Genomic DNA, 25,912 nt, shown 5'->3' with positions numbered 1-25,912 from the left:
CTCAGCTTCTTCCCCGCGCACCTTTCTACTCTTAACAATCCAAAGCCATCACGACAACTCCTTCTACGATCCCGAACGTGTACATGACGATACCTCACGCCGCCGGCGTCTTTCGAATATCTTAGGCCCACGGCCTGAACTGACTCCCCCCCCAGCCTCGACCCTGTTCCCGACAAGCTCTACAGGAAACAAACATGGCGGAACGGCTTCCAACATCGTCTTCCTCGGGACGTAGGCGTCGTGAAGGCGATGCTTCCATCGGGGATTTTGTGATCGGAGGTGAAATTGGCAAAGGCAGCTTTGCCCAGGTTTACAGTGGCTACCACAAGGTTCGCAAGCTCATTTCCCATGCCAAACTTCGAGAGCCGCTTGCTAGATCAATGTTGCTCCTTTTGTTTGCTTCGGAGCTGCACCCTTTTCCTTGGCTCGTTTGGCTACTTGGGGTTGCCCTGACTAAATGTCAGCTGAGCGTCGTTCATCGTTGACTAACTTTTCATTTTGCAGAGCACCAAAGCAACCGTGGCGATCAAATCAGTAGAAATGGGACGCCTCAACAATAAGCTTAGGGAGAATCTGTACGGCGAGATTCAGATCTTGAAGACACTTCGCCACCCTCATATTGTTGCTCTTCACGACTGTGTCGAATCAGCAACACACATAAACCTCGTGATGGAATACTGTGAGCTCGGCGACTTGTCTTTGTTCATCAAGAAGAGAGACAAGCTCAGCACCAACCCTGCCACTCACGAAATGGCGAGGAAGTACCCCGTCACCCCCAACTCGGGCCTCCACGAAGTAGTCACCCGGCACTTTCTCCAACAGCTCGGCAGCGCCCTGAAATTTCTGCGAGAGAAGAACTATGTCCACCGGGACGTCAAACCCCAAAACCTATTGCTTCTGCCATCGCCGAGTTTCAGACAAGAACACTCGCGGCCTATCTTGACTGCTAGCCAGGATTCCTTGATTCCCAACGCCGGCCTGGCCTCTCTTCCGATGCTAAAGCTCGCAGATTTCGGCTTCGCCCGCGTGCTACCTTCAACCTCACTCGCCGACACTCTCTGCGGATCCCCTCTGTACATGGCTCCGGAGATCCTTCGTTACGAGCGGTACGATGCCAAAGCCGATCTTTGGTCCGTGGGAACGGTTTTGTACGAGATGATTACTGGCCGGCCCCCTTTCCGCGCCAGGAACCACGTCGAGTTGCTGCGCAAGATCGAGGCTGCCGAGGACAGGGTTAAGTATCCAAAGGAACTCGTGGTCAGTAAAGAGCTGGTTAAGCTTATCGGCAAACTCCTTACTCGGAATCCCGTCGAGCGCATGAGGTTCGAAGACTTCTTCAACGACCCGGTCGTCGCCGGTCCCATACCAGGCGTGGTAGAGGACGATATCCCCTCCAAGGCAGAACCAAAGGCGTCTCGGGACTTGCGATCCCTGGGCCGGTCCGACTCCACATCGTCACTTTCTCGGCGGTTATCTCTCCGGAGACAGGCCGAAAACGAGCCTCTGCGCGAGGAAAGTGAGGCTGTAAAGTCGCCCCGTGAAAAATCATTGAGATCACCCCAGTTGCCGAGTACGAATGAAGGACGGGCGCAGCAGGCCTTGGCTGACGGTACAACTCGTGTGAGCCAATCTCCAGGGCAAGACACTGGCGATGGACTGGGAATTCGGCGTCCTGTGATGCATCAACCTTCGAGCTCTGCACCCAGCCGACCACACAGGCTTTCCAACGCGTCCCTCAATCGACCCTCTGTTCGAGCCTCCGCCTCACCGCCAACTTCTTACTTGAATGAGAACTCGGCAAGGAACAAGCTTCGTCCTGTTACAGAGAGGAGCGTCACTGAACAAGAAAAGGCTGCTCAGGATGTAGCTTTCGAGCGAGACTACGTGGTCGTTGAAAAGAAGCATGTAGAGGTGAACGCTTTCGCGGACGAACTGGCAGCCAACCCTCGCCTCACCTCTCTATCACCCAAGACTGGTCAGATGATCCGTCGGGCAACGCAACAGGGTCCTCCCACCTCGACGACTGGCGCAGGCCGAGTACAAACCTCGCACGCCGTTCAAATTGCTCAAGGCAAGGGACGCCAAGGTCACGAGCGCCGCGATTCTTATGACGGCAAGAACTTCTCAGCCAGCCCGACTACCCAAGGGTTCATTGCCAAGGCTATTTCGGATGCCAGCGTGCGTCTGTTTGGCTTCAAGGTTCCGCAGCATGTGCTAGGCAGCAAAGGGGCGTCTCCACCCCTCTATAGCCCGTTCCCTGCATACCCAACGCCATCTGGCCCCGCAGGGCTTATTGGTGACGGCAAGCAAAACGCCCCAGCCGACGAAGATGCGCGTGCTGTCAAGCTCATTCAAGACTTTGCTCATCGAAGTGACTGCGTTTACGGCTTCGCGGAGGTCAAGTACAAACAGCTTTTCCCTCTTGCGCCATCAATGGATCATGGACTCGGTGGCATGCCTGCCGACCAGATTACGGGAGACGAGGACGGCCTCACTATTGACGCCGAGGTCCTTCTATCTGAGGAGGCTCTGGTTCTTTACGTCAAGGCTCTGACGCTCCTTGCTAGAGCCATGGATTCTGCAAGTCTGTGGTGGTCGCGGAAGACGCGTGGCGATTCAACGGGCGTATCCGCGGCCGAGGTATATAAGGAGGGCCTCGCTCAACGAATCAACTCCACCGTACAATGGGTGCGAACGAGATTTAACGAAGTCTTGGAGAAGACTGAGGTTGTCCGGATGAAGCTCATTGCCGTTCAACAGAAGCTCCCCGAAGACCACCCTAGCCACCCAAGCAACCACGGTGGAGAATCGGTATCCTCGGCCACATCAGGCGCCAAGGATGTCTACCTTACGCCAGGCATCAGTGCTGAGAAGCTTATGTACGACCGCGCCTTGGAAATGAGTCGAACAGCTGCCATTGATGAAATTACCAACGAAAACTTGGAGGGTTGCGTCACATACTACGTCACAGCCATCCGAATGCTTGAAGCTGTCTTGGATAACGACGAAGACACTGTTAAGCGGCGGTACTCAAGCTCGGGCAAGGACAATGTTCGAGAGGAGGTGTCTAGCGACCTAGACAGCGATGATCAGCAAGTTGTCAATCGCAGTAAGTCTTGCGTAGAATTTCCAATACTCAATTGGTATGGCTAACGAATTCTTAGTGATCCAAATGATTACCGCCCGCCTTTCGACCGTCCGCAAGAAGATGGCCATGATCGCCGAAGCATCGAGATCTCAACAAGCTGCACAACTACCACCACGTAAGCGAAGCGGCGACGTAACTCCTCGCAGTGTGCCATCTCACGTCTTGTAAAATGGCACCAAAAAAAAAAAGGTAAAAAAAATTTAAGGAGCGTGCCTCTTACTTTATTGGAACGGAAAAACAACACAAAACAATGCCTCGCGGCTACGAACGGATTGCTTGGTCTCTGGTCCACGGATCTCGAAAATGTTCAGAGAGATTTCAGTGGAGCGACGGGCCAGGGACATTGATCATTACTTCTTCATACATCGGCGTTAGGGGAAACGGGGACCGGCATGCTTGTTGGTCCATATCATTGTTTGTTTCATTCATGCCTCCATCTCACTGGCGTTGAGAAAGCTGAGGCTGCAAGCTCACCGCGGTGTTGCGGGGACAATACTGTTATTTTGGAGTCCACACAGGTGCAAGGAAGGGGGAATACAGAACCTTGAATCGGCATGGCAGCTTGACTTTCATAGTGTTCTTCTTATCAAGCAGGGCGACCACAGAAAGATGGGCGATGGGGTTCGGAGTCTACGTTGGACACGAACGGATGGTTGTTGAATACCCTTCGAGGTATTGCTGGCGGAGACGTTTGATCTTCGCTTTGCTTATAGTGTCAATACTAAGGAAATATTCCAATTATAACTGATTGTTGAAGCGATTTTCTATTGTGCCTCATGCCGGTCTGTTACCAGGCGTCCGCGTTAAAGTCCGTTGGGCAGAGAAACATTTTCTGTCGAGAGGATTTCTGGTAAACCACCAGTTTTCTATTCTCTCGGAGGCCATGGTTCAGTTTTTGGACATCCATCCCACACACGATGCAAAAAGCCGACAAACGGAACCATCACGGAGGGTAGGGGAAAAGAAGTCCCGCCCTCCTTGTGTAACGAGTACCGTAAGAATACCGAGATACAGGGCGTATAAATCATCCTTAGTCTTGGGTTTTTGTAAGTCTCCGGGTTGGGTATATTATTCGCTTAGGAAATGGAACCAAGACGTACGGGAAATGATACGGTATCAATAATTTACAAGAGTGTTCATCACTTAAGATAAAGCCTCTTTTGTCGACGCGTGCTGCCAACGATGAGAGAGGGCGGGACTCGAATTTGCTTCGACGAACAATTCGTAACATTGTCATGGCGGTGTGTCTGATTGTTGATCATGTTCAGTTACAGCCTATAAACAAGGCCATGTCAGATGGAAACTCCGTCAAAGAAATATGAACAAGACGGCAAATCCCCCATCACGTGTGGATTCAATTTCTTTTGGGCAGAGTATTCTTTTTACTGTGTGGCCCCTTGAACGCATTCTATGACTGGTATATATAGGATTTGCCCAGAATTGACAGTTGGCCATCCCCGGGCCTGGGTTTCTCGAGATTAATCACAGTTGCTACTTTTCACTGTCATAAATTCATAGTCGAAACAACTTGCTCCCAAGGTTTGACAAGCCCACGGCTTGTTTTTCTCGAGGTGGCCCTCAAGGACATGCTACATTATTATCGCCATGGCGCCTGACCGGAAAGACAGCTTCGAGTCGGTGCTCATACCGACTACAGAGGCAGGTCTTCCAAGCAACAACCTCCCCTCTTCTGGACCAGGCTCCAAGATTACCAAGTCTCTTGTTACCGCCGAGCTGGAAGCTCAACCCTTGAAATTGGAATACATTGACGGCCTTCCTATTCTCTCCAAAATGGCGGGCACGAGATCTGAACCTAAACAGCTCCCTCAGAGGACTAGGCCAGTAGCTGAGCTCCCGAAGCTGGAGTATCGCGACGGCTTCCCTAATCTATCTCGCATCCAGGAAGAGGCCAGTGCTACCCCTTTCAAACCGGTGTCCTTCAGAGACTACACGCCCGGTAAGTGTCTGCAGTGCTCTTTCGCCGGCACATTGTGTCCGTTTGAAAAGAAGAGGTCTTTTGGCAGATGCGGTCGGTGCGAGCGTCATGGTAAGATTTGTCTCGTACGCCGGCCAGGAGGGATAGAAAATACAAGCACTGGGGCGGACCCGGGCAACTGGATCGCCGCGAACAGGGGAATTGAAGATAGTGAGGCGATAGAGCTTGCGCGCGAGATGATGAGGGAATACAAAGAGGGAGGGAGGAGGTACTTTTGCGGGATGATGGTTGATGAGAGCGATTTTAAGGGTTGGGCTTTTCCTGCCGTCAAGCGCGAGAGCGGCAAGACTGGCGTGGGGTTTCGGGAGCAGATCTTGCCGAGAAAGCCCGCCGGGAGTGGGTGAAGGGGCTCGTGAAATCGAACGAAAACATTCAATCTGACGGCAACCTAACCGTGCATTTCTAAAATGTCGGATCACATATTTGAACTGAAAGTTTATGTCCCTCACGGTGCCATGGTGGAGATTATGGCTGTTTCTTCATCTTCGTCCTCGGTTGTGGACCACTGTATTGACGACCACGAGTAGGTAAAAAGGTTTGGTTGAAAACAGATCCGAGCTATCTACCTGTTTTACACAATCCTGTAATGCAACCAACGCCGATCGAGGGACAAAACGAAGCAGTTGAGATGATTCCAAGAACTATGCTCAAGTCGCATTTGTGAGTAGCTAGAGCCTGTATTACAGTGGCTTTCAATTAGAAACGCGATGATCGTGTGGCAAATTTCCGGGCTTATTTTCTTTTCTTTGCCAGGCTGTTTTAACCCCTTGGCTTTCAAGGGGTCCTGTTGTGATGCGTCCTGTATGATTTTCCCATCAGTGACGTAGTGTTCCAGAGTTTCTTCTTTGCGAGTTCCTTGAATACTTTCTGGGCTGCTGCCTTGAAGGATTGATGTCTGAGCCAGTCAGCGCTAGTTGTGTTTCTAACATGCGATGTCAGGCTCGACAATATGCAAAGGAAGTTCAGACTAGTAGTGTCAAAACCCAGTCAACTAGAATTGATGGAAGGCCCAAATCTGGCTAAATATGTATACTTGAATTTCCAAGGCCACAAGATCATGTCCTAATGATATCTAACCTGATCTCTGCTCGATATTTCTATTGGGGTCGTCACAATGCGTAATGACTTTGGAGTTAGAATAGTCATGAAAGATTCTTGCGATACTGATGTCTTAAACATTCAACAATTAATTACTTGAAATTATCATATTAGAAGGCGTAGTGTATAGTAGAAGCTGTTACCATTGATCTTCCAATGGGGCTGTGTCATGATCTACCTTCCATGGAATTAGCATGGTGAGACACCACATATCGTCAGACCCTTCACTCAGTGATCCTTAACAATAACGTCATTCGGTGCTATTAAACTTTGTAAATCCTGAAACTGAGCAGTTCTGAGTTCGCGATCAACAGATCTCCTAGTAATTAGCGCTGGGGGGTGATGTCTCTGGCGAAGTTCACGATGATCATCAACCTTGCAGCAGTGCTTTGTGCCTCAATAAGCTACACTCTGACGTACACAGTAAGGACTCTAGGAGCGGATCTTAAAACATGGCCGTGAGGTACAAGTTACTCATTGCTTAGAAGCCCGGTTATATAATGCCTGATATCTTCCGCCTTCTGTAGTCTGGAGATTTACGACCCATGAAGGAATCCTAAATTTCAACTAGCCCACTCACTACCTCTCCATATTACTCAAGAAAAGTCTTTAAATTAGCCCATCATGAAGATCATCACATTGGTGGCGGCCCTATTCATCGTTACATCCGCATCCGCGGCTACCGTACCGAATCAAGCCCACCAGCTTGGTGACGGCTTCTACCAAGTCACAGTCGATGGATCCGGGAATAGTAAGACCGCTTTCACACCATGGAAAGATATTACCAAAGTTTCCGTTACGCCCCGTTCTCCTCTCGAGAAACGCAGAGAAGCGTGTGGGCCCGGCTCCGTCAGCTCCGGCGAAGCGGATGAAGCCAACGCTTGTCTTGTCGACAGTTTTGGGGGTGAGACCATCTACCTGGACAAGAATTCTTGGTCATATGTAAGTTCGTGTTTATGATTCAGCGGAAAAGGTCAGAAACGCTGATATGGACATGTTTCGCAGTGCGTTCGCGGCAGTGTCGTGTCGTTCATTTGCCCGTACAGCAACGGCTACAAGGGCAAGGCAGACGTGAAAGGTTCATGGTCCTACGTCAAAGGGAAGTGCGGCCCAAGCAAGATGGGTTATGCTCAAGTCTCCAACGGAATTGGCGACTGGACAGCGGGGTATGCGACGAAGGATGACCATTTCTGCACCGCAGATTTCAAAGTCGGGTCCTAGTGTTTCGAGTCCTAAGCTATCGGTTATGCTCTATGTCTGAGAAAAGAGTTTGGCGGACGCTTCGATGTAAAGAATTTTAAAGTGCAATATCTATCAGTGGTTGCAGAGTTATAGCCGGAATACTTCGGCTCGTACTGATTTCTTTATCTCATCTAATGCTGATGCGGGCTAGCTTACATACAATATAGCCATAGTAGGAATTACTGTTACCCTACTCACTGGTAGTCGCTGTGTCCTTGTGATTTCACCCCGGCCACTTCCTCCGAATTCCCAGAGCTTCGAGCGCTTTTAGGATGTTCAGAATTTCCGGATTCCTCAAACTTTACAACCTCAATGTTCGTCGTAACATTGCCCCTCGTCGCACGGCTGTAAGGGCAGACCTCCTTCGCTTTGTCAACAACCTTCTGTACCTCTTCGTTACTCAATCCCTTCACCCGAATTTTCATATCCACGCGAAGGCCCATGTCGAGCTTTTTCATATCGCCTACCAGGTGCACTGTCGTGTCGACGATGGAGTCCTCAGGCTTCTTGGGCATCTGAATCTTTAAGCTCGTTGCTGAGGCGTTCATTGCACTTTGGAAGCACGCCCCATAGCCCGCGGCGAACAACTCTTCTGGGTTCGTCTTGCCCTTGTCTCCAGGGCCTCCGAGGGCTTTGGCCATTGTGAGGTCGATGGCGAGATCATCGCCCTCAACGTGACCTGTGCGTGCTCCGATGACTTTGGCGTGCGCGCTGTAAAGGACGGGCGCGGTATCAGTGTTGAGTTGGCGCTTCTGCATCATTGCAACGCGAAGATGTATGGGGGGTGTGCAAGCTGATGTGGTTGGTACGGCCCTCGATAGCGCCTGAGATGCGCGATGGGCGAGCCGCACTGAACGGAATGAGGCCGACATGGTGATTTTTTACTGTCTTTTTAATATTTGTGAAACTATAAATGAAGTTGAGTGAAGTAATTTGGACACAATTGAGAAATTGAAAAGTATAGCTTTGTAGAATCCGAGGCAGTCCTTATAGCCAGCAGCGTACCGGAGCTAACTTGGCATCGTAGTCGAAATGTACTTGTCACAGTGACGTAGAGTATCTCAACCCCCGGACCACGGCACTTCCAGCTGACTCATCTATGCAATTCCAACCAAAAAAATGACGGCGTAGAAATATTTTGCATACGTTTGCAGTTATATGCAATGTATTGCATTGAAACGTAAAGCGTGCAAATTTTCAAGTTAGTATCGCGGTTCAAGGAGCCTTCTGTTATTGCGTGTAGGCACACGAAGGTCGACTCCGCTTGTGACCCTGTTAGAATAATTGGTTGACATGACTCGGGGGAAGATTTATCAACGTATAACATACATAGATCATAAATCGGTGCAAAAAAGATGCAAACCAGCGTTGTTGGATGAGATTATGGGTTCTATGCTTCTAGTTCAACGGCTCAAGGGTGGCTATGAAGCCATTACGACAACGAAAAACACGTATTCAGTTGGAAATGAACCTAATTATTTTGCTGCAAATGGATAAAAACCTCTAGAGCTCTTCTACTGAGATTAAATGCGCCGAAATTAAAAGCACATCTGTGCTTCTGCATTTCGATATTGCTTCTCTGTTCACACACAGCCAACCCCCTTCCCCCATAATTTTTTTTTAACTCCAACACACCTGCTAGTCCTGTTCACATTGTGTGTAGACCCCACTTTATGAGAACCGAACAGAGACACTTGCGGAAACAAAGTCAGATGTTTGGTCATCGTGGTTGGGTCGACCGTGAGGTTCATCGATCTTACTTTAGTCGGATTCCCCGATGGTCGCCCGCTTCAGGCTTTGTCCGCCTAACAGAGAGCACATCAAGTTAGTACATCTGCCCATCACGCGTGCGATTTCCGTAAAGCTTAGGCCTTCCTGCTCTCAATCTTTATAATGTTGATGTTTCTTGTTTCTTCCTCCGTCCAGTCGATCATTCATGTCCCTACCCGCATTTTCGGCTCTCCTTCGCCGCCTTCCTCATCGTCGTCTCTACTACTTCGCTCCTGTTCTCTTTGCTGTCGCTGTTCCGGGATCAGAGTTGCTCCCAAATACAGGCTCTGTGGTGGGCGTTGTGGCCAGTAAATGGCCGTAGAATCTTCCACTTGGCCCATATAGTTTCGGATGGTTTTGAGTCTATTCTTGGTAGCCGTCACCAATTCCGCCCTCCATAAGCACCTGGTCGCGCGCTGACGGCAAGAACAATTTTCCCACATAGGAGGGTCTAGAATTGGAACTCGTCGATTAGCTTGGTGGGCCAGTAAGTTCTGCAGTTGGCTCCATGTTTCCTCTTCGACGTTGTATGCCGCTGTCAAAGATGTTGTCAAGCAGAGTAGAGGGCTCAGCATCTTCGTATTCACAGGTAGGTTGTAGATGAGACTATTGCTGAAAGCTGCCCCTTGGATTGCCCCGAGGCAATCCAAGCTTCTTATACTTGTGCCGCCACACTTCCTCCTCGAAATCTCCAGCCTAGATCCTTACGCCATCGCTGCTTGCTTCCCTGTATACCCTTGATGTCGTCTTAGGTGCCTGACAGCCGCGGATGAAAAAATGTAATCGTAGCCCGGACATTTCACCACGATCCAAAAAAAAAAACAGAGTGGTGCCCTGCTGAAAATTCGGTGTCTGAGTAAGTTGTATACCTGGTGCTTTCATAAGAGAGGTTACCTTTGTAGGGCTTTTATAGGTATAAGTATAGCTCTTTCACTATAGATGAGATTGCTATGTGTTGCGTCGAAATTATCTGGTAGAGGTTTAGTCATGGACAGTGGATATGCTTCACATTGATCTTCGCAGCGATTTCTCAATACTAGGTGATCGGCCAATCTCCTCTAAACGGCGTGAAATGATAATTGTAACAAGTTCAACATTGTTCAATCTTGGTGTCTGGAGAGAAATCAACAAATACATACTCATGCAAAACACCATATAAAATCATAATGAAATAAGAAAAAGGTATTTGTCCAGGAGCTGTTGTCTCGATAAGGTGGGGGAGATCCGATGACGAATCTGCAGGGGTAGAAGCCAGGGTTGCATCCGGGGTAAACCACAGTCTCGGGTCGAGAACACGCGCCTGAGCACAATAAGGCATCAGCTGCAAGGAGTAATGATTGGCCACCGATCCTGCAATATCTGAGATTTATTCGGAGACTCGTGCTTTTAAATATCTCTCTAATGAAACAGCCCCTTATGAGGTCGAAGTGGTGAACGTGGTGACAGCGTTGACATACATGATTGGACCGATAAGGGTAGTAGTGGAGTCTGGAACAACGCGGGGGGGCAGCTCAGCAACAAGGGGCAGTTCATTTCTACCACCATCGATTCCTAGCATCTTGACTCAAGTCAACGCTAAGAAGAACAACCGCAGGACCTAGATTCTGAACACTTCCCAGGATTCCTGGCTGTTAGTTCAAGCCCTCCGCTTCACTGAGAGCCCTCATACTCAACCTTATTCCGCGTGCCAAATCCCCAAACAAACCAATACCCCTTTCACCTTGAAAGTCGGCATTCGCCCCTCTGGAAACCGCCAACATGCCACCTCCCCCGGATCTGTCCCACTATATCCTCCAGGACTCCGCGTCCCGGCACATCTTTACCACCAAGATCCTGCCCATCGACCTCCCGCCCGAGCTTACCCCGCACCCCCGCCGCTCCAGGCCCCTTGCCGTGTTGATAGTCGGCCAGACCGGCGCCGGTAAAACCCGCACTGCGCCCGCCATCTTGGCATCCATGGTCCGCATCAACCCGCCCGCCCATTTCATCGCCGACGTCTACAAAGCCCACCACCCGTCTTATCGCGATCTAGTGGAATCCGACACCCCCGCGCACGCGTCGCCCGCCACGAGCCCCGACGCGCGGAAATGGCTCACTATGGCCGCCAAGGAGGCCATCAGCCGGAAGGTCGATGTGCTGCTCGAGAGTGCATGTCGGCACCCGGACGACTTCCGCGAGCTGGCGCGCATGTTCGGTGAGGCTGGATACCGCGTCGAGGTTGTCATTATGGCGGTGCCTGCGGCGTTAAGCAGGTTGGGCATCCTGCACCGGTTCCACGAGAGGTTGCCAGAGGCAGGGAGTGGGAACTTGCCTATCCGGCTTACTCCAGTAAAGATTCATGACGATTCTTACAGTGGACTCAAGAGCGTGGCGGAATGGATTGACGAGGTGGACTATGTTGACCGAGTTTTGGTCGTGAGAAGGGGTAATATGGTGGCGTTCTCGGACGAGAGAGTCGAACAGGGCAGATTACAAGGTAAGGTCGCTGAGGCGATGAGTAGAGAGCGGGAGCGGCCATTGACCACAGATGAGAGAAGCTTTGCTGTAAGAGACTTGAAAAAACTGGCGGCGCGGGATGCGAAGTTGGCAGAGGAGGTCATGGTGTTGCTCGAGCCTTTGTTGGGGAACGAAGTCAAGGGCTATCCAGAGTTGCGTCCGCTGGTATTCCCGCCGGACGGACCGAGAGAGGCCTTGCTCACACTGGGTGAAGTGTGAGAGCATTCAAAATGTGGAATTTTAATTCCAACAGCATCGGCCCTCAATAGTGGTAACAATATTTTATGGACCCCTGGCTGTCAGCAACTCTGGAGGGGTCTGAAGGTGACAGAGGCGGGACCGTTCGCCAAGAACATATCAGTCCACGGTTTATTGTTGCGTAGGCAGATAGCGTTGATTATCTGATGAATGATGAACACCATTCCGTACTGCCGCACGTTCAAATTTGTGCAGTGACTGAAACTGAAAATGTCTTTGTCCGCTGCGAGTTCCTCGAAAGCTACTTACCAGGAGTCAGTAATTCTCCAGCACGGATTTACTTGGTAACTAATTTATACCAAACAGAAAACCACCGGCCTATCGCATTTATCCAGGGGGGGAGAAAGGCGGAAACCTCACAATGCTTCCCTGAAACAAAACGGAGGATCAATCCTTTCGCCCGCTGAATACGATGGAATGAAATGAAGAAAATGTACTGCAGAAACCTTAAGGATGGGTGAGCCTGCTCTCGACGTCGTAATTATGTTTGGCGATGATGTTGGTAACCTGAAGCAAATCTTTGACCTCGTAAATAATTTTGGTGTGCGTTTAGAATAGTTGACTAAGAGAAGAAAGCAAGAAGTGTAAGTGGGAGGGACACCCCGATATGTGCAACTTCAGCATCTGCCTCCGGCTGCCCCACTACGCTCACGGCACCCGGGAGATAGTGGGCGTACGGGCCCGGTGTCAAGCGGCAGGTACGTGGGTACTTCCAGGTGCCGGTGCGTGCCTGATCTTCCATGGCAAACGGGTGCAACATGTGTGGGGTGGAGACTAGTGAGGTCACACCAAACAGCTGAAGCCCCGCGAAAATTTACCCACGTGACGCTGGAGGGTTCTCTGCCCTACGAAGCTCAACCACTAAAACTTCCCCTCCAAGCCTGTCTCTTGGAGAAGAACATCATCACCGACACCTCTCATCTCCAAGGACAAGTAAGTGCAGCACCCCACCCGCAACGGCCATCGCCTTGTCGTCAGCACCGATCCTGCGAAGGATCTGAGTGTTTTCGCGTGCGATTGGCAAAGTCTATTTGCGCGCGAACTATAGCTAACCAGCCACAGCTTCGTTCACGATGAGAGCTAAGTGGAGAAAGAAGCGCGTTCGCCGTCTCAAGCGTAAGAGAAGAAAGATGAGGGCTCGCTCGTAAGTTTTACCGTTGGAATCTGGTTGTCGCATAACATGATCTGACACTCTTACCAGCAAATAAACAACTCGCACCCTGCACTCGACCATAACTATCTTTTGAGATGACGAACAACACACCATCATGCGACTCGCAGTTGGGAGATGCGACAGCCGGCATCCGCTACCAGCGACTCAGTCTGTCTTGGTAAACGAGACGTCTACATTCACCACGAATTGGAACAACGGGACTCGGGGTCGCGACGGCATGACTAGGCTGAGGAATCAATGAAGATGGGCCCGACAACCAAACGGTCGAGATGATGCTACGATGAGGATGCGGTGTTTACACGATCAGGCCGCAGGAAGCATGATGTCTTGACGCAACGCGGATTAGGAACTGGGATCAGGGCGTGCATGACAATTGAAAGGCAGAACTTGCTTCCTCAAAATCAATTCAGTGAAAACCAAAGTTAAAAAGTCCCCGTGTGAACAATTGTTTTGCTTGTAAACAGGAAATTTCAGTGCAGCTCCATTCAGGGCAAATGACGGTATTCTTGATCCAGATGGAGCTCAAATCGTGCAATTTTGTCAATTGAGTGCGATTTTAGCTGTGACGTTTTGACTACCTAAACCAGCTCGAGTGGGGTCGCTTCGTTTCGTGCAGCTTCTAGCGCTAAGCTGCTCCTCTCGCTTCCACACCGCCTGCCATTTGAAGAGGAGGAGCGCACGGGTAAACGCCGGTGTGCCGACATTTTTTTCTGGCTAGAGACCCCTACAGAAAATATTTCCAGAAGACTTGGAAGCCATCCCACCAACCGCCGACCACCACCACCAGTAGCCACTCCGTTGTTTGCCGACAAATCCATTCCTGCAACAATGGCGGACGCCAACGGACGGAAGAGAAAGCGCGATCTCAATGGCTCCTCAAAATCTAAGAAGAAGCTGGCCACCGAGGGCGCAGCGCCATCCACAGTCTCAGTTTCTTCGGTTCTGAGACCACAACTATGCCCGCCAGTACTGGGTACGACGCTTTGCAATCAAGCATCTCGCCTGAAGCAAGTATTAAATGCTGACAAAATATAGCCTCGTCGCCCGGAGTCCGGTTACCCAAAAGCGTTCCTTTCAACCCATATGTCAAGCAAGACGTTGCCTCCGGGAAGCGGCGGCAGAAGCTCCCCGCAGTGTCGCAGGATCTCGTTCTGCATTCTTCCAGTCATCAGACCATGGACTACACGGCGAGAGAGGACGGCATAAGCGACAGTCAGCAGGCTCTGAAGCACTACGTCGGTGTCTTCGATCCGAAGACTGGTACACTTCAGGTGGTGGAGGCTAAGAAGATGGTGGTGCGTGGGGTGGCTCGCTCAAAGCATGCGTCGGAAGAGGCCATGACTGCGCCTGCAGACTACCAGGTCCGTTCACTTGTGCTGTTAGTATATTTGAGCTTGCTAACTCTGAACAGAACTACTACGCCCTCAAAACCGACCTCGGTCAGACGTTCGGTACAAAGAAGGCAAAGAAAGCCATCGAGTCTGTCGCCCTCAACGCTATCGACCCCAACAAGGGCAAGGAAAGCACACCCAGAAAGCTCGACACCGCCTCCAAGGCAATCTTGCAGGAGATTGGCGGCGTCACTGCAACCATGGCCTCCCGCGAACAGCTACAAGCCGCCGTCGACGAGGCGAAGCCGGTGCCCAAGCCCAACCTCGAGGCCGAGGCGATCCAGGACGTCTACGACCCCAACGAGTTCATCGGCCGCGAGATTCTTGCTGCAGTGCCCATTCAGGATTGGGTCGATCCCGCGAAGAAGGGCGAGGAGATTCTGTGCTACTCCAGGCATGTGGCCGCTCGCCTCAAGAAGGTCGCCGACTCGGGCAGCGTCGCCAAGATGCGCCTGCTGCGTTACTTCTACTTCCTCTTCACCTTTTACACTATGGCGACGCCAGGCAAGCAGCGTGGTACAAAGCGCATCCCCCCGAGGGACAAACTCAAGGAGCGGCTGTCCCCGGCGCCACAGGTCGTCATCGAGCACATCCGCCGCAAATTCTCGGATGGCGGCGAGATGCGCAAGTTCCACATGGACCTGCTCATCACGCACTGCTGCGCGCTTGCCTGCATCATCGACAACTTCGAGGTTGACACATCGAAGCTGCGTGAGGACATGCGTCTGGACCAGAAGGATATGAACAACTACTTCTACGAGATCGGCGCCAAGGTGAAGCAGGTGGCTGGCAAGGAGAAGGGCAAGGCGGCACATATCGCCAAGCTTGCCCTGCCATTGAACTTCCCCAAGCTGAGATCGGTTGCACCGAAGCGCCGTTAGGATGGCGATACGGGCGATAACGAACGACCGGGAATGGAGAAGGGGTTTAGAGAGAGCATCAGAGACTTGAGAGGCCGTAGTGACCTTGCGTACTACGACTTGTCGGATGTATCTTACTCGTTATTTGGGAGGTCGAAGTAAGGCATGCCTTACATGTACTTGAGATTAGTTGGCAGAGGCATTGTTTGAAGCATCCTAGAGACGATGCGTGTCTGTAGCCGACACTGATGATACCGACGTACTGCCGCCTACCTGGCTAGAGCGTATAATCAATACGCCATATTACCTCGGACGGAAAAAGTTATTTATGAAACAGCAATATGACATACTTAAACTGATGTTGGAATCGGCTGTTGGTGAATGCCTTATCTTGTATCATCACTGAGCGTCTACCAATGGTACCTGTTTCAATAGGCCCTGGAACATGGCGCTAGCACCCCGCAATGCCACCCCGTCCTGCCGAGGCATCTCGGTGCACCTAAGTGTGGGGTCTGGGGTAGGCGTCGCCTTGCCGCTTGATGGTTAATAAACCACCTGCCACCTCTCAGGTAGCCTATCTTATTGTAGATACCCGGCAGTTGGTCTCATCAATTGAGTCGCATTTTGAGCGAGATAAAACTCACGGAAAACCCTCATCTCAAATACATACACCTGACCTGACCGTATACATACCAAACACCCGGACGTGAAGACACGGTAAGCAGTCTGAAGGACAGAGGACCAAGAACAAGACGACGCTGCACACAATGGCCAGCCCCGAAGACTCCGTGATTTCTCTCGAGTACCGCGGCCGCATCGCGCTTCTCACCATCGATAACGACCGGAAGCTCAACGCCCTCTCGCAACCGCAGTACTACGACCTCGCGCAGAAGCTGCGTGAGATCGCGACGCACGATGAGGTCTACATCACCGTCCTGACAGGCAAGGGACGGTACTTTTCAGCGTAAGTTCCTTTTCGTCGTCGCTGGCATTTCTGCGGCCCTCGGTTCAATGCCATCGCATCCCGGCATCATCGGTTTGTGGAGCGGGCCGTCCAACCATTGGTACTAGAATCCGGGCGCAAGTCATAGCCATGAACGAGGGGCCATGCCAATCTGCCGCAAAAACGCAAACATCGCATTTCCCTCAATCATTGACTGACAGTATCCCAGCGGCGCCGACGTTTCCATCGCGCGCGCGTCCCCCACTGGCCCCGATGCCCACAAACATTGGCTCCAAGGCTTCGTTGCCTTCAACCTAAACATCACCCAGGCCTTCTACACCCACCCCAAGATCCTTGTCGTCGGCCTCAACGGCCCTGTAATCGGCCTGTCGGCGGCCCTTGTCTCCTTCGCAGACTTCGTCTACGCGACACCGACCACCTTCCTCCTCACCCCCTTCTCGTCTCTGGGGTTGGTGGCAGAAGGGGGCGCCTCGCGCGCCCTGGTCCAGAGGCTCGGCATCTCAAAGGCCAACGAGGCGCTCATCATGAGCAAGCGGATCAGTGCCGAGGAGCTCGTGCACACCGGCTTCGTGAACAAGATCTTCGAGACGCAAAAGGGAGAGGATGCAGTGTTTAGGGACCTGGTGCTGAGGGAGGTCGACGAGAGGCTGGGCGAGCACTTGATTGGGGACAGCTTGACAGGGATCAAGGCGCTCATCCGAAGGCCCGAGATAGATGCCATGGATAAGCAGAACACGCACGAGATTTTTGCGGGGTTGGAGAGGTTCATGAAGGGGGTTCCGCAGGAGGAGTTTCGCAAAATTGCAAGCGGTGAGAAGAGACATAAGCTGTGATTGGGCTGGAAACACAATGGCCTGGTTTAGAACATTAGGGGTTCAAGACAGAAAGCCGAGAAAAGCACGTTCATATTGTAGATCATGACTTTCATTCTTCTCCCGCTTCGAGGCCTCCCTCCTTCGCATACACATTGTCTCTGACATGCGGCCGTCTACTCGGGTATATATCTACAACTATGAGAGCAGACCGAAGAGTAGGCTCGTCTTCCTGTGGTAGTCCTGCGACGACTTGACGATGCGCTGCCGCGCCTCGTCACTGTCCAGGCCTGTATGTTCGTAGACCTTCTCCTCCAGGTTCTTGAGCTCGTCGCCCTTGACGTCAGACGGGGCGTCGAGATAGCAGCGCAAGATAGAAATGTCAAAGAGCCACTGGACGAGAAGGTCGCGGCGCTGTTGGGCGAGGCCATCATCCGCCTTTACAGCTGGTTCGGGCGCCGCCTCTTCCTCCTTGGATTCCTCTTCCGTCTCCTCATTTTCTGCGTCTTCTTGATCCTCCTTGTCGCCTTCTTCCTTTCCTTCGTCGGCGGTCTCTTCTGGCTTCTCTACATCCGAAGCCTCGTCTTCATGCTTCTCTTTTTCTGGTGATTTTGCCGTATTGTTGTCTCCGCTAGAGGCTTCAGCCGTGTCCTTGATAGGAGAGACGGGCTTCTTGTCGGAGACATCATTGTTGGTCGCCTCTGAGAGATGCTTCGCCAGCGCCTCGAGCCATTTTTCACGTAACTGCTTCCTGAGATGCTGCTTGATGACGCCCACGGCCACAGCGCTCCACAGGTCCATGCCAGCATCGCTCATTTCCGTCGACACATCCTGCAGGAACCGGAATGCTCTGGGCGACGGCTGCGTAGGCAGTTCGGGGCTACCCTCCCACAACGAACGGCCAACGACAAGCTTTTGCGTGAGCGCTTTGCTAGCGAACGTCTCCAGCGGGTGCTTCGAGACAGCAATAGCAAGCTGTTCGTGAAGTGACGGTACCACTTCCAGGCCGAAGCTCTTGACTGTGTCAAGCTTCGGCAGCCCCTGGCGCACATCTCGCAAGATGCGAAGGAAATACATGGCCACCTTGCCGCTGTTCTGGGCATCTACCTTTGACTTCCACAAGCTCGTAAGCTTTGCGTCCAGGTCCTTGAAAGCCTTGGCGAGCGTCGAGTCGAGCTTCTCCTGTAGCGTCTTGGGGTCGTCTTTGCTGAGAAGTTGCTGCCGTGTCTCGATCGTCTCCTCGTCCTCAATCTCATCAATGTCATTGTCCCAGCGCTGCCTCTTCAGCTGCTCCACTACCTCGCCCACTTCGTCAATAATGTGCCGCCATGACTGGAATCCCTTCACTGCCTTGGACACTGAATCATTACGACCGTGCAATCGCGCGACGAGCTCCTGTAGAAAGTGATCCGCTCCGTTGATCAAGTCGATATCGAAACTGCGCACGTTCCAAAGCTCAACGGACTGGTCCGTCACACCATCCTGCCACGATGCCAGCGTCGCCGATACCTCGGATCCGATTAGATGCAGCTTGTTGACCTTGGTCTCAACAACATTTAGCATATGGCCGTTGATGGCACCGCGCAGCTCGTCGAGCATCTCGGAAGGATCGAAGCCCCTCGCCTTTCCGCCCTCGCGGATCCACAGCTGCAGTACACTGGTTCGCAGCTCAGTGATGGCCTTGAACTCCATCATCCGCTCCATCGTCTTTTTGAGGCCACTAATAGCCACCTCGCTGCCCTTTTCCGCCCAGCTGAAGAGCATGTCTCTGGCTTGTGGGCCGTCCAAGTCATCGTGACGGATAAAGGGCGTGAAGAATTGAATCTCGTCTCCGCACCACCGCTCGTAAACGTCGAGGCGCAGGCCTTCAAGCTTCTTCAGCGTCGCGTCTGCTAATAACGGGTTCTTCTTAAGGTTAGAAAGCGCATCCGCCAGCTTGAACGGAACGAGAGACTGCACATCCAGCAGCGTCTTCGTGTACAGTGTCAAGCTCTTGAGCACATCGCCCGTGGTCCTCTGTCTCTCGCTGTCTTCAATCTCGAAAGCCAAGGCTATGGCAGCGCCTCTGACTCGTAGAAAGTGGGTGACGACATCGCGGGCACCAGAGCTGGTAGCCAGGCTGTAGGCGCATAATGCCTTGAGGACATCCTCCTGCTTTACTGCATCTCCCGTGCGCTCCAGCAAGTTCTCGATGTGCCGTATAAGCCTCCGCTTCAGCCCGCGAATGCTCTTCTTCGCAACCTCTACGGCGTGCCCGATATCCCCATCCAACCTCTCTTCCTCTCCTAAGCTCTTCACCAAAAGCCGACTCAGCACCAGAAGCTTGCTTGCAAGAATGGCCCTGTCTCCTCTACTCAGATCCTGGCTCCCAGCTCCAGAGCCCTTGAGCACCCGCCCAAAGACAAGCCCGCAGGCCTCAAGCAGCCTCGCCCTCGCAATAACACCCACATTCCCGCTGCTCTGCTCTTTGATGTTCCCTTCAAACCCGCTTAGCCCGGAGACCTTCGACCCCACGACACCACGGCCACAGCGCCCGCCCATCCGGCCCAACACGCCCTGCACTGCGTCGTTGTCCTTGCGCATCTGGACGATGGTGTCGGCGGTTCCGAGGAGGTCGCGATACGAATTGCCGACCTGCGTGCGCAGGCGGCTCGCCCTATCATCGATCTCGACATGGATCGACTTGTGGATCGCTCGGACTTGGGGAAGGGTGTAGTTGGAGGAGAAGATTTGGGCGGAGGAGGTGAGGGTTGAGAGGTCGGGCGTCGCCATGTTGAGCGGTGCGAGTTCGGCGGTCGTCAATTGGGGATTATCGGTGCCTTATAGGGATCATTGAGATTGCGTCGAGTAGGAATTTCGTCTAGCAGGTCTTCGGGACTTGTTTCGATCCTCTGCGCTGGCCGCGCTTGTCTTGTGGTTTGGTTTCGCAGGTCTAACGTAATCGAGGGTTGGGGTGTTGAAGCTGTCTGGCCAGATGGAATTTGGTGGGGCCAGCTGTCTTCAGCTTCTTCGGTACATCGCAAGCTGCGACTTTCTCACTTACAATGCATGTCTCACAAAGATATCGAATTATACAACTCCACTGGAGAAGCCGCCGCATGCATACAGTATTTTCAATAAGAATGGGGAATGTTTGAAAAACTTTTGAAATTCCAATTGTATTATTTGAGGAGCTCGACAGCAGACCGGCTTTACAATTTCCTCGCTCTAACAATACCCGTCGTGATACCCGACATCTCACCACCATAGCCGCCCTTGGGCTCACCGCCCTTCCACACGGGCTTCATGCTCCTCAACTTCTTCTGCTTCTCCTCGTACTTCATCCTCTTCTTGACACGCGGGTTGCGCACCTCCTTCTTGCGCTTCGGCGTCAGGCCCTTGTTCTTCTCGATGGCGTACGTGATCTTGCGCTTGCCATCCTCTCCAACAACCTCCTGCGGGACGATGCGGTCGGCCTTGCTGGCCGCCGCGAGCGCGTCGTACAAAGCCTCCTTCTCCGCCTTCTTCTTCTTGGAGGACGCGGAGACCATATCGTAGTACTCGTCGTCTCCGTCCTCGCGCAGTGCGGCTGCCGTCTTGGCATCGTCGCCGTCGCTGTCATCGTCGCCGAGGTCGGCACCGAACTTCTGACCACGTCGCTCGGCCTCGCGGTTGAGGCGTGCTTGACGGTCCCTGAGACGCTCGCGGTAGGGAATGTCCACATCTCCGCCGGCGTCGCGGCCGGCGTCGGCGCGCTTGTTTGCCTTCTGGACGATTTGTGACGTGTAGAAGCGCAAGCTCTTCTTGCGGGCTGCCTTGTCTGCGGCTGTCCGGGCGTCGAGGACATCTTCCTCGCCAAAGTCGGAGTTGTCGCCGTCTTCCACAGCCTTGGCGGCCGCCTTCTTCTTCTTGCTCTTGTTGGACTCCTTGATGAGGTCGTCGAGGTCTGCAAGCGAGTCCTCGACGGCCTGGGCCTTCTTTTGGGCTTGCTTCTTCTTCGCCTTGGCTGCCTTGTCCAGCTTCTTCTGCTTCTTGATCTCCGCTTTTGCAGCAGCAAAGGCAGCTTCGTCGACATCGTCGACCATGCTAGGTTCCTCTTCGTCGGAGGAGACCTCCATTGAGTCGACGGCTTGGGCTGGCTTCGCCTCCTTGACTTGCTGCCATGCTTCACGGCACTCCAGCAACGTCTCCATGACGTCGTGATCCCGAAGTTCCGCAGGATCCAGAGTCTTCTGAGTTGATGAATCATCCCGCGCCGGTGATGTGAGAATGGCAAAGTAGCTTGCAAGGGCCGCGACGTAGCAACCAAGGATCCAGTACTTGACAGCCTCGAGCGATTGGCTGGACTTGCCGTGTGCCTCCTTTTGCAAAATAACAAGCTGCGGTTGCAATTTCTGGAACTCCTCGATAAGATGTTCGAACTCGGGGTATCTGCTTTGAAGGAGTTTTGTGCGTTCTTCCGGGCCCATATCGTCTGTGATCTCAACGTCCTTGAGGACCTCAGTGACAACCTCCTGGTCCTCCGCCTCGTCGGTCTTCGAGGTCAGCCACTCTCCCTCGTCGAACAAGAAATCCTCCTCAGACATCTTGGCCAGCTTCTTCTGCTGCAGGCGCTTGGCCTCGGCCTCCTCCTCGCGAGCATCGGCCTCGGTCTCGATTTGGTCGGCATCGTAGTACTCCTTCTTTGAAGAGCCCCACCAGCTCGGGTCAGTTTCGTCCTCATCCCCTTCGGCCTCTTCGTCGGATTCGGCAGCAGTCTTGGTCTTCTTGGATTTGCGGGAGGCTTGTCTGGCGTCTTCTTCCTCGGAATCATCGCCGTCATCAAGGTCCAGAATTTCTTCGTCTGAGTGATCCAGAAACTTGTCCTCCTCTTCAATCTTCTTTCTTCTCTTTGATTGCGGGCCTTCGTCGAACATGATCTTGTCCCGGTTCAGGAAGTATTCCTCCTCGGAATCGGCGACATCTTCGTAGGTAGTGATGGGACCGAGGCGAGCGTCGGCGGGGTCGAGGTCCTTGGGGCCGCTGCGCGCAGCTTGCGCGGATGCCTTGCGCTTCTTTGCCATTTTGACGAGATGAATTCTTCGATTTGGTAGACTGTCAAAGAAAAAGAGTGAGGGGAGAGGCAACAAGTCGATGTCGCATGTAGGAGGCGGGCGTTAGATGGGGCGGATTCCAACTGCACCTGGCGACAACGAAAAATGTTCTGGCGTCCATCGAGCGCAGAACTTTTTAGTGGAGACTGGGTCGTGGCATCGGTCCTCATTGGCTTGGTCATTGTCAGCCAATAGTGGGGTAGGCTCTTCGAGCATTGGATGGCGCGCCGCTCAGCATGGGCCTTGGTTTTGCTCAATTACAAAGAGAACTCGACACTTAATCAGAAGTTGCCAGACTTTCATAGGTTATCTTCAGTCATATTTCTCAACTACTTCCATTTATCCGTGGTCTCCAGCGTGCCAGCACAATTCATCCAATCATTCCGCGTTGGCTGGGGTGCGTACTCTGTCTAGATAGTCGAATTGAAGACTTCGCTTCAAGACCCCTGGTTAGTTCTAGGCAATAGCCGTTAAGTGAGGTCGAAATACAAGCTTTGGACAACTTCAGGTGCTGTGTTGGGCGATTCCATGTCTGTCAGCACACTAACCTGCTCTTACCTATCACAACTCCCGGCAGACCACCACCACATGGCCGTGCGGCCCCTGTGGCGTGCGCCCGCCCAGGGGTGGGCATCCACTGCGAAGCCCGGAAGACCCCACTAGAAATGGGAGTTCCCAATTACGCTCCAAACGGCATTCTGCTAAACCGCGTGTCCTAGTCTTGCATCCGCATGGTGCTGCCTAAGAAGCCACCGACAAAGCCGAATATTAAACACCCCTTCTCCCCCTTTGTGCTCACGACGTCTCCTCCAGCTTTTCGACAGCATGGGGATCACAGCACAAGCTCTGTGGATTGCTTTACCTGGCCTCGCCGTTCTCCTCCTTGCCTACGCCATGGGTCTGTTCAGCAGGAAGAATCACATGCCCGTCGACGGCAAGGTAACCCGTCCCCCCCTTCCCCTTTCTACGCATCGCCATTGACTAACACGCACTCCCCCAGACCGTCCTCCTGACGGGTGCATCAGAAGGAATGGGTCGTAGCGTCGCCCTCCAGCTCGCCGCCAAGGGCGCAAACCTTGTCCTCGTCGCCCGCAACGGCGCCCGCCTCGAGGAGCTCCTCGTCGAGCTCAAAGCCGCTGCCAAGAGCCCCGAAACCCAGCGATTCAAGTACATCGTCGCCGACGTCGCCCGCGAGAACTATGCCGCGCCAGTGATTGCCGAGGCCACCGCGTGGAATGACGGCCGTAGCCCGGACATTGTCTGGTGCATTGCAGGAATGGCCACGACGGGCTTCTTCACGGAGACGCCCTTCTCCGAGACCCGCAAGAACATGGACGTCAACTTTTACGGCACTGCCGAGATGGCGCATGCCATTTTGCGCGTGTGGCTCGCACTGGACGCACCTATTGAGGACGAGCCGAAGCACTTGATCATGACTACCAGTGTTGTAGCTTTCTTCACTGTTGCTGGCTACGCGCCATACGCCGGGTCCAAGTGGGCCATTCGCGGTTTGGCTGATACGCTGTCTCAGGAGGTTCTGCTATATCCCCAGAATGTCAAGATTCACGTCGTGTTCCCTGGGACAATCACCAGCCCCGGGTTGGAGAGGGAAAACGCGACCAAGCCTCAAATTACGCATCAAATGGAAGAGCTTGATCCTGTACAATCGCCCGAAGATGTCGCCAGATTTTCCATCCAGGGCCTGGAGAAGGGCGAATATTTTGTAACCGTCGCATTCCTTGGTAGCCTGATGAAGTGGAGCGGTCTTGGTGGTTCTTTGCGCAACAACTGGTTTGTCGACACCTTCATGATTTGGGTTACATCGTGGGTCTGGGTATTCTTGTTGCCAGACATGCTGAGGCAGTGCAAGAACTACGGCAAGAAGCATGGGCATCCGGCCACTTACCCAAAACCCAAACCGAATGCGTAAAAAGGAATGGATATGAAGATAGGCGAAAACTAATACCAATAATTGTTAACACGAAGCAACTCGATGCTATATGCCGTACTAATTAGCTGAGATCCGCGATTACTGTTCTCGTAAGTTTGTAAACGAGCATGTGCTAGACCATTGCCTGTTACTGACCTGAACGGTATAATTCAGCGAGTTTATGAGTTTTCGTCCCATGTGTTATTTCATGTGTGTTCCTGTCCCTGACACCATGCGGTTCAATGGAAGCCACGGCAAACTTTCAGGCGTACTGTTTTCAGGAACCATTGATTCTGATGACCGAGTTATGGCAATCCCTTAATTATGGATGCGAACGGTTGATGGCCAGAGACCCCGATCCGCCTAATGTCTTGCACTCACACCTGCAAGAGCCAGTATCATCTAACTAACCATGAAAGAACCCAAAGCTCACCACGAGATCAAATGAAAACTGCGTCTGTGCAATATCATTCTACTCCTCGAATCAACACATTGCAGATATCTGGCGTCTTGACCTAATTGAAACGAGTCACGGCATGAATATGGGGATACATAACGGTGGCTCACTGCCGGCAAATTATAAGACCCCCCGAGGCTGCTGTGCCACTAGATAACAGCCTCTCATGAGTGCACACGTTGTGGTCTTGGAAGGAGCGGCATCATATATTAGATGATAATCTTGAGTTTGTATCTGGAAATTATCTCTTGAGGATATAATGGCCGCTGTCACCTATCCAGCTAGTCCGACTAGGAGTACAGCGGTATTGGCGGAAACGACGGGAACAATGGGGGATAAACCTCTCCAGGCACGGAAAGAGCCACATTCATATTTTCGATAGCCCAGTGGCGTGCAACTGGCTCAGCTTGTGTCTTACATGTCTACGATCAATGGCTGTCTTTGCGATTTTACCAGGACATACCAGATCATTGCGGGCTGAGCATGGCTATGGATGTTACAGCCTACATGTGCTGCCCGTTTCGCTGAAAAAGAAAAAGAAAGTACCCAATAAACCAAATCCCTCATTACATGGAACAGTTTTCGCTTCAGTGTCGACGATATCTACAAGGGTGGAACAAGTGCCACGAGGCAGAAAGGTGACTTGGTGGGTTGTATGGGAAAAACATTGGGGCCTCCTTCTTTTTCGTTATGCTCTATTATTGCAACGTCGCCGATTCAGAGAGCGACTTAGATCGCTTGCTTAAGACGTCTTCGAAGTGCTTCTCATATCAAGGCAAAACATGTTTTTATAAGGTCCAGGAGGAATTAGCGTGATGCCTCGCATATACACACTATTCCTGAGATACCGTTGCTGACCATATCCTCGTCTCGCGCATCACTCAGAGATAACCGGAAGAAGCGTTGTTATAAAATCCTATGCAACAATTGGAAAATTGTCCATTTCAGGGAAGAAACATCGTAGGGACTTATTATGAACCAAACATAAAATGGAATAGCGATCACTCAACTTGCCATTTCTCCCGCCTCTATCGAATAAACAGGCGGGACGTGACAGGAACCCGCCAGTTCGACACCCATTTCCTGTACATGGTCGAAAGAACTGCCATTCAGGCGAGCCTATAATGACCCAATGGTGCCTTGCGAGGTATCAAGGCTTTCAAGGACGAGCAGCAGAAGCTGGCCGCAGGTTGTGGTCTGGAACAATCTCGATCAAAACGGCAACTGGTGAAGCAACGTTTCCG

General features: G+C 52.3%; 10 protein-coding genes across 10 annotated transcripts; 7 read left to right on the top strand and 3 right to left on the bottom strand.

Moving 5' to 3' along the window:
* Positions 1-194: 194 nt before the first annotated feature.
* Positions 195-3,316, top strand: EsH8_IV_000379 (serine/threonine protein kinase ATG1; the record flags this gene model as incomplete). Its single annotated transcript, XM_083265269.1, has 3 exons — positions 195-329; positions 505-3,109; positions 3,165-3,316. 3 exons carry the CDS (start codon positions 195-197, stop codon positions 3,314-3,316), a joined length of 2,892 nt encoding a protein of 963 aa, XP_083124164.1.
* Positions 3,317-4,753: 1,437 nt separating this feature from the next.
* On the top strand, positions 4,754-5,231 carry EsH8_IV_000378 (uncharacterized protein; the record flags this gene model as incomplete). Its single annotated transcript, XM_083265268.1, has 2 exons — positions 4,754-5,105; positions 5,173-5,231. The coding sequence occupies 2 exons, from the start codon at positions 4,754-4,756 to the stop codon at positions 5,229-5,231; spliced, it is 411 nt and encodes a 136-aa protein (XP_083124163.1).
* Positions 5,232-6,866: 1,635 nt separating this feature from the next.
* EsH8_IV_000377 (uncharacterized protein) lies at positions 6,867-7,463 on the top strand (the record flags this gene model as incomplete). Its single annotated transcript, XM_083265267.1, has 2 exons — positions 6,867-7,184; positions 7,248-7,463. 2 exons carry the CDS (start codon positions 6,867-6,869, stop codon positions 7,461-7,463), a joined length of 534 nt encoding a protein of 177 aa, XP_083124162.1.
* A 215-nt stretch (positions 7,464-7,678) lies between these two features.
* On the bottom strand, positions 7,679-8,242 carry EsH8_IV_000376 (OsmC/Ohr family; the record flags this gene model as incomplete). The annotated part of the gene is made up of 1 exon (XM_083265266.1): positions 7,679-8,242. The coding sequence occupies one exon, from the start codon at positions 8,240-8,242 to the stop codon at positions 7,679-7,681; it is 564 nt and encodes a 187-aa protein (XP_083124161.1).
* Positions 8,243-11,012: 2,770 nt separating this feature from the next.
* EsH8_IV_000375 (zeta toxin family protein) lies at positions 11,013-11,969 on the top strand (the record flags this gene model as incomplete). The annotated part of the gene is made up of 1 exon (XM_083265265.1): positions 11,013-11,969. The coding sequence occupies one exon, from the start codon at positions 11,013-11,015 to the stop codon at positions 11,967-11,969; it is 957 nt and encodes a 318-aa protein (XP_083124160.1).
* A 2,041-nt stretch (positions 11,970-14,010) lies between these two features.
* Positions 14,011-15,454, top strand: EsH8_IV_000374 (DNA-directed RNA polymerase I subunit RPA49; the record flags this gene model as incomplete). Its single annotated transcript, XM_083265264.1, has 3 exons — positions 14,011-14,155; positions 14,218-14,543; positions 14,594-15,454. 3 exons carry the CDS (start codon positions 14,011-14,013, stop codon positions 15,452-15,454), a joined length of 1,332 nt encoding a protein of 443 aa, XP_083124159.1.
* A 746-nt stretch (positions 15,455-16,200) lies between these two features.
* EsH8_IV_000373 (ClpP/crotonase-like domain-containing protein) lies at positions 16,201-17,230 on the top strand (the record flags this gene model as incomplete). Its single annotated transcript, XM_083265263.1, has 2 exons — positions 16,201-16,397; positions 16,606-17,230. 2 exons carry the CDS (start codon positions 16,201-16,203, stop codon positions 17,228-17,230), a joined length of 822 nt encoding a protein of 273 aa, XP_083124158.1.
* Positions 17,231-17,407: 177 nt separating this feature from the next.
* Positions 17,408-19,981, bottom strand: EsH8_IV_000372 (COG1/VPS51 family protein; the record flags this gene model as incomplete). Its single annotated transcript, XM_083265262.1, has 1 exon — positions 17,408-19,981. One exon carries the CDS (start codon positions 19,979-19,981, stop codon positions 17,408-17,410), a length of 2,574 nt encoding a protein of 857 aa, XP_083124157.1.
* Positions 19,982-20,400: 419 nt separating this feature from the next.
* EsH8_IV_000371 (rRNA-processing protein SAS10) lies at positions 20,401-22,251 on the bottom strand (the record flags this gene model as incomplete). Its single annotated transcript, XM_083265261.1, has 1 exon — positions 20,401-22,251. The coding sequence occupies one exon, from the start codon at positions 22,249-22,251 to the stop codon at positions 20,401-20,403; it is 1,851 nt and encodes a 616-aa protein (XP_083124156.1).
* An 855-nt stretch (positions 22,252-23,106) lies between these two features.
* Positions 23,107-24,211, top strand: EsH8_IV_000370 (SDR family oxidoreductase; the record flags this gene model as incomplete). The annotated part of the gene is made up of 2 exons (XM_083265260.1): positions 23,107-23,220; positions 23,282-24,211. The coding sequence occupies 2 exons, from the start codon at positions 23,107-23,109 to the stop codon at positions 24,209-24,211; spliced, it is 1,044 nt and encodes a 347-aa protein (XP_083124155.1).
* Between the last annotated feature and the right edge of the window lie 1,701 nt (positions 24,212-25,912).

This window comes from Colletotrichum jinshuiense, chromosome 4 (genome assembly GCF_051148585.1).
Source record: "Colletotrichum jinshuiense chromosome 4, complete sequence".
Taxonomy (NCBI): Eukaryota; Fungi; Ascomycota; class Sordariomycetes; order Glomerellales; family Glomerellaceae; genus Colletotrichum; species Colletotrichum jinshuiense.
This window is presented reverse-complemented; position numbering and strand designations above follow the sequence as displayed.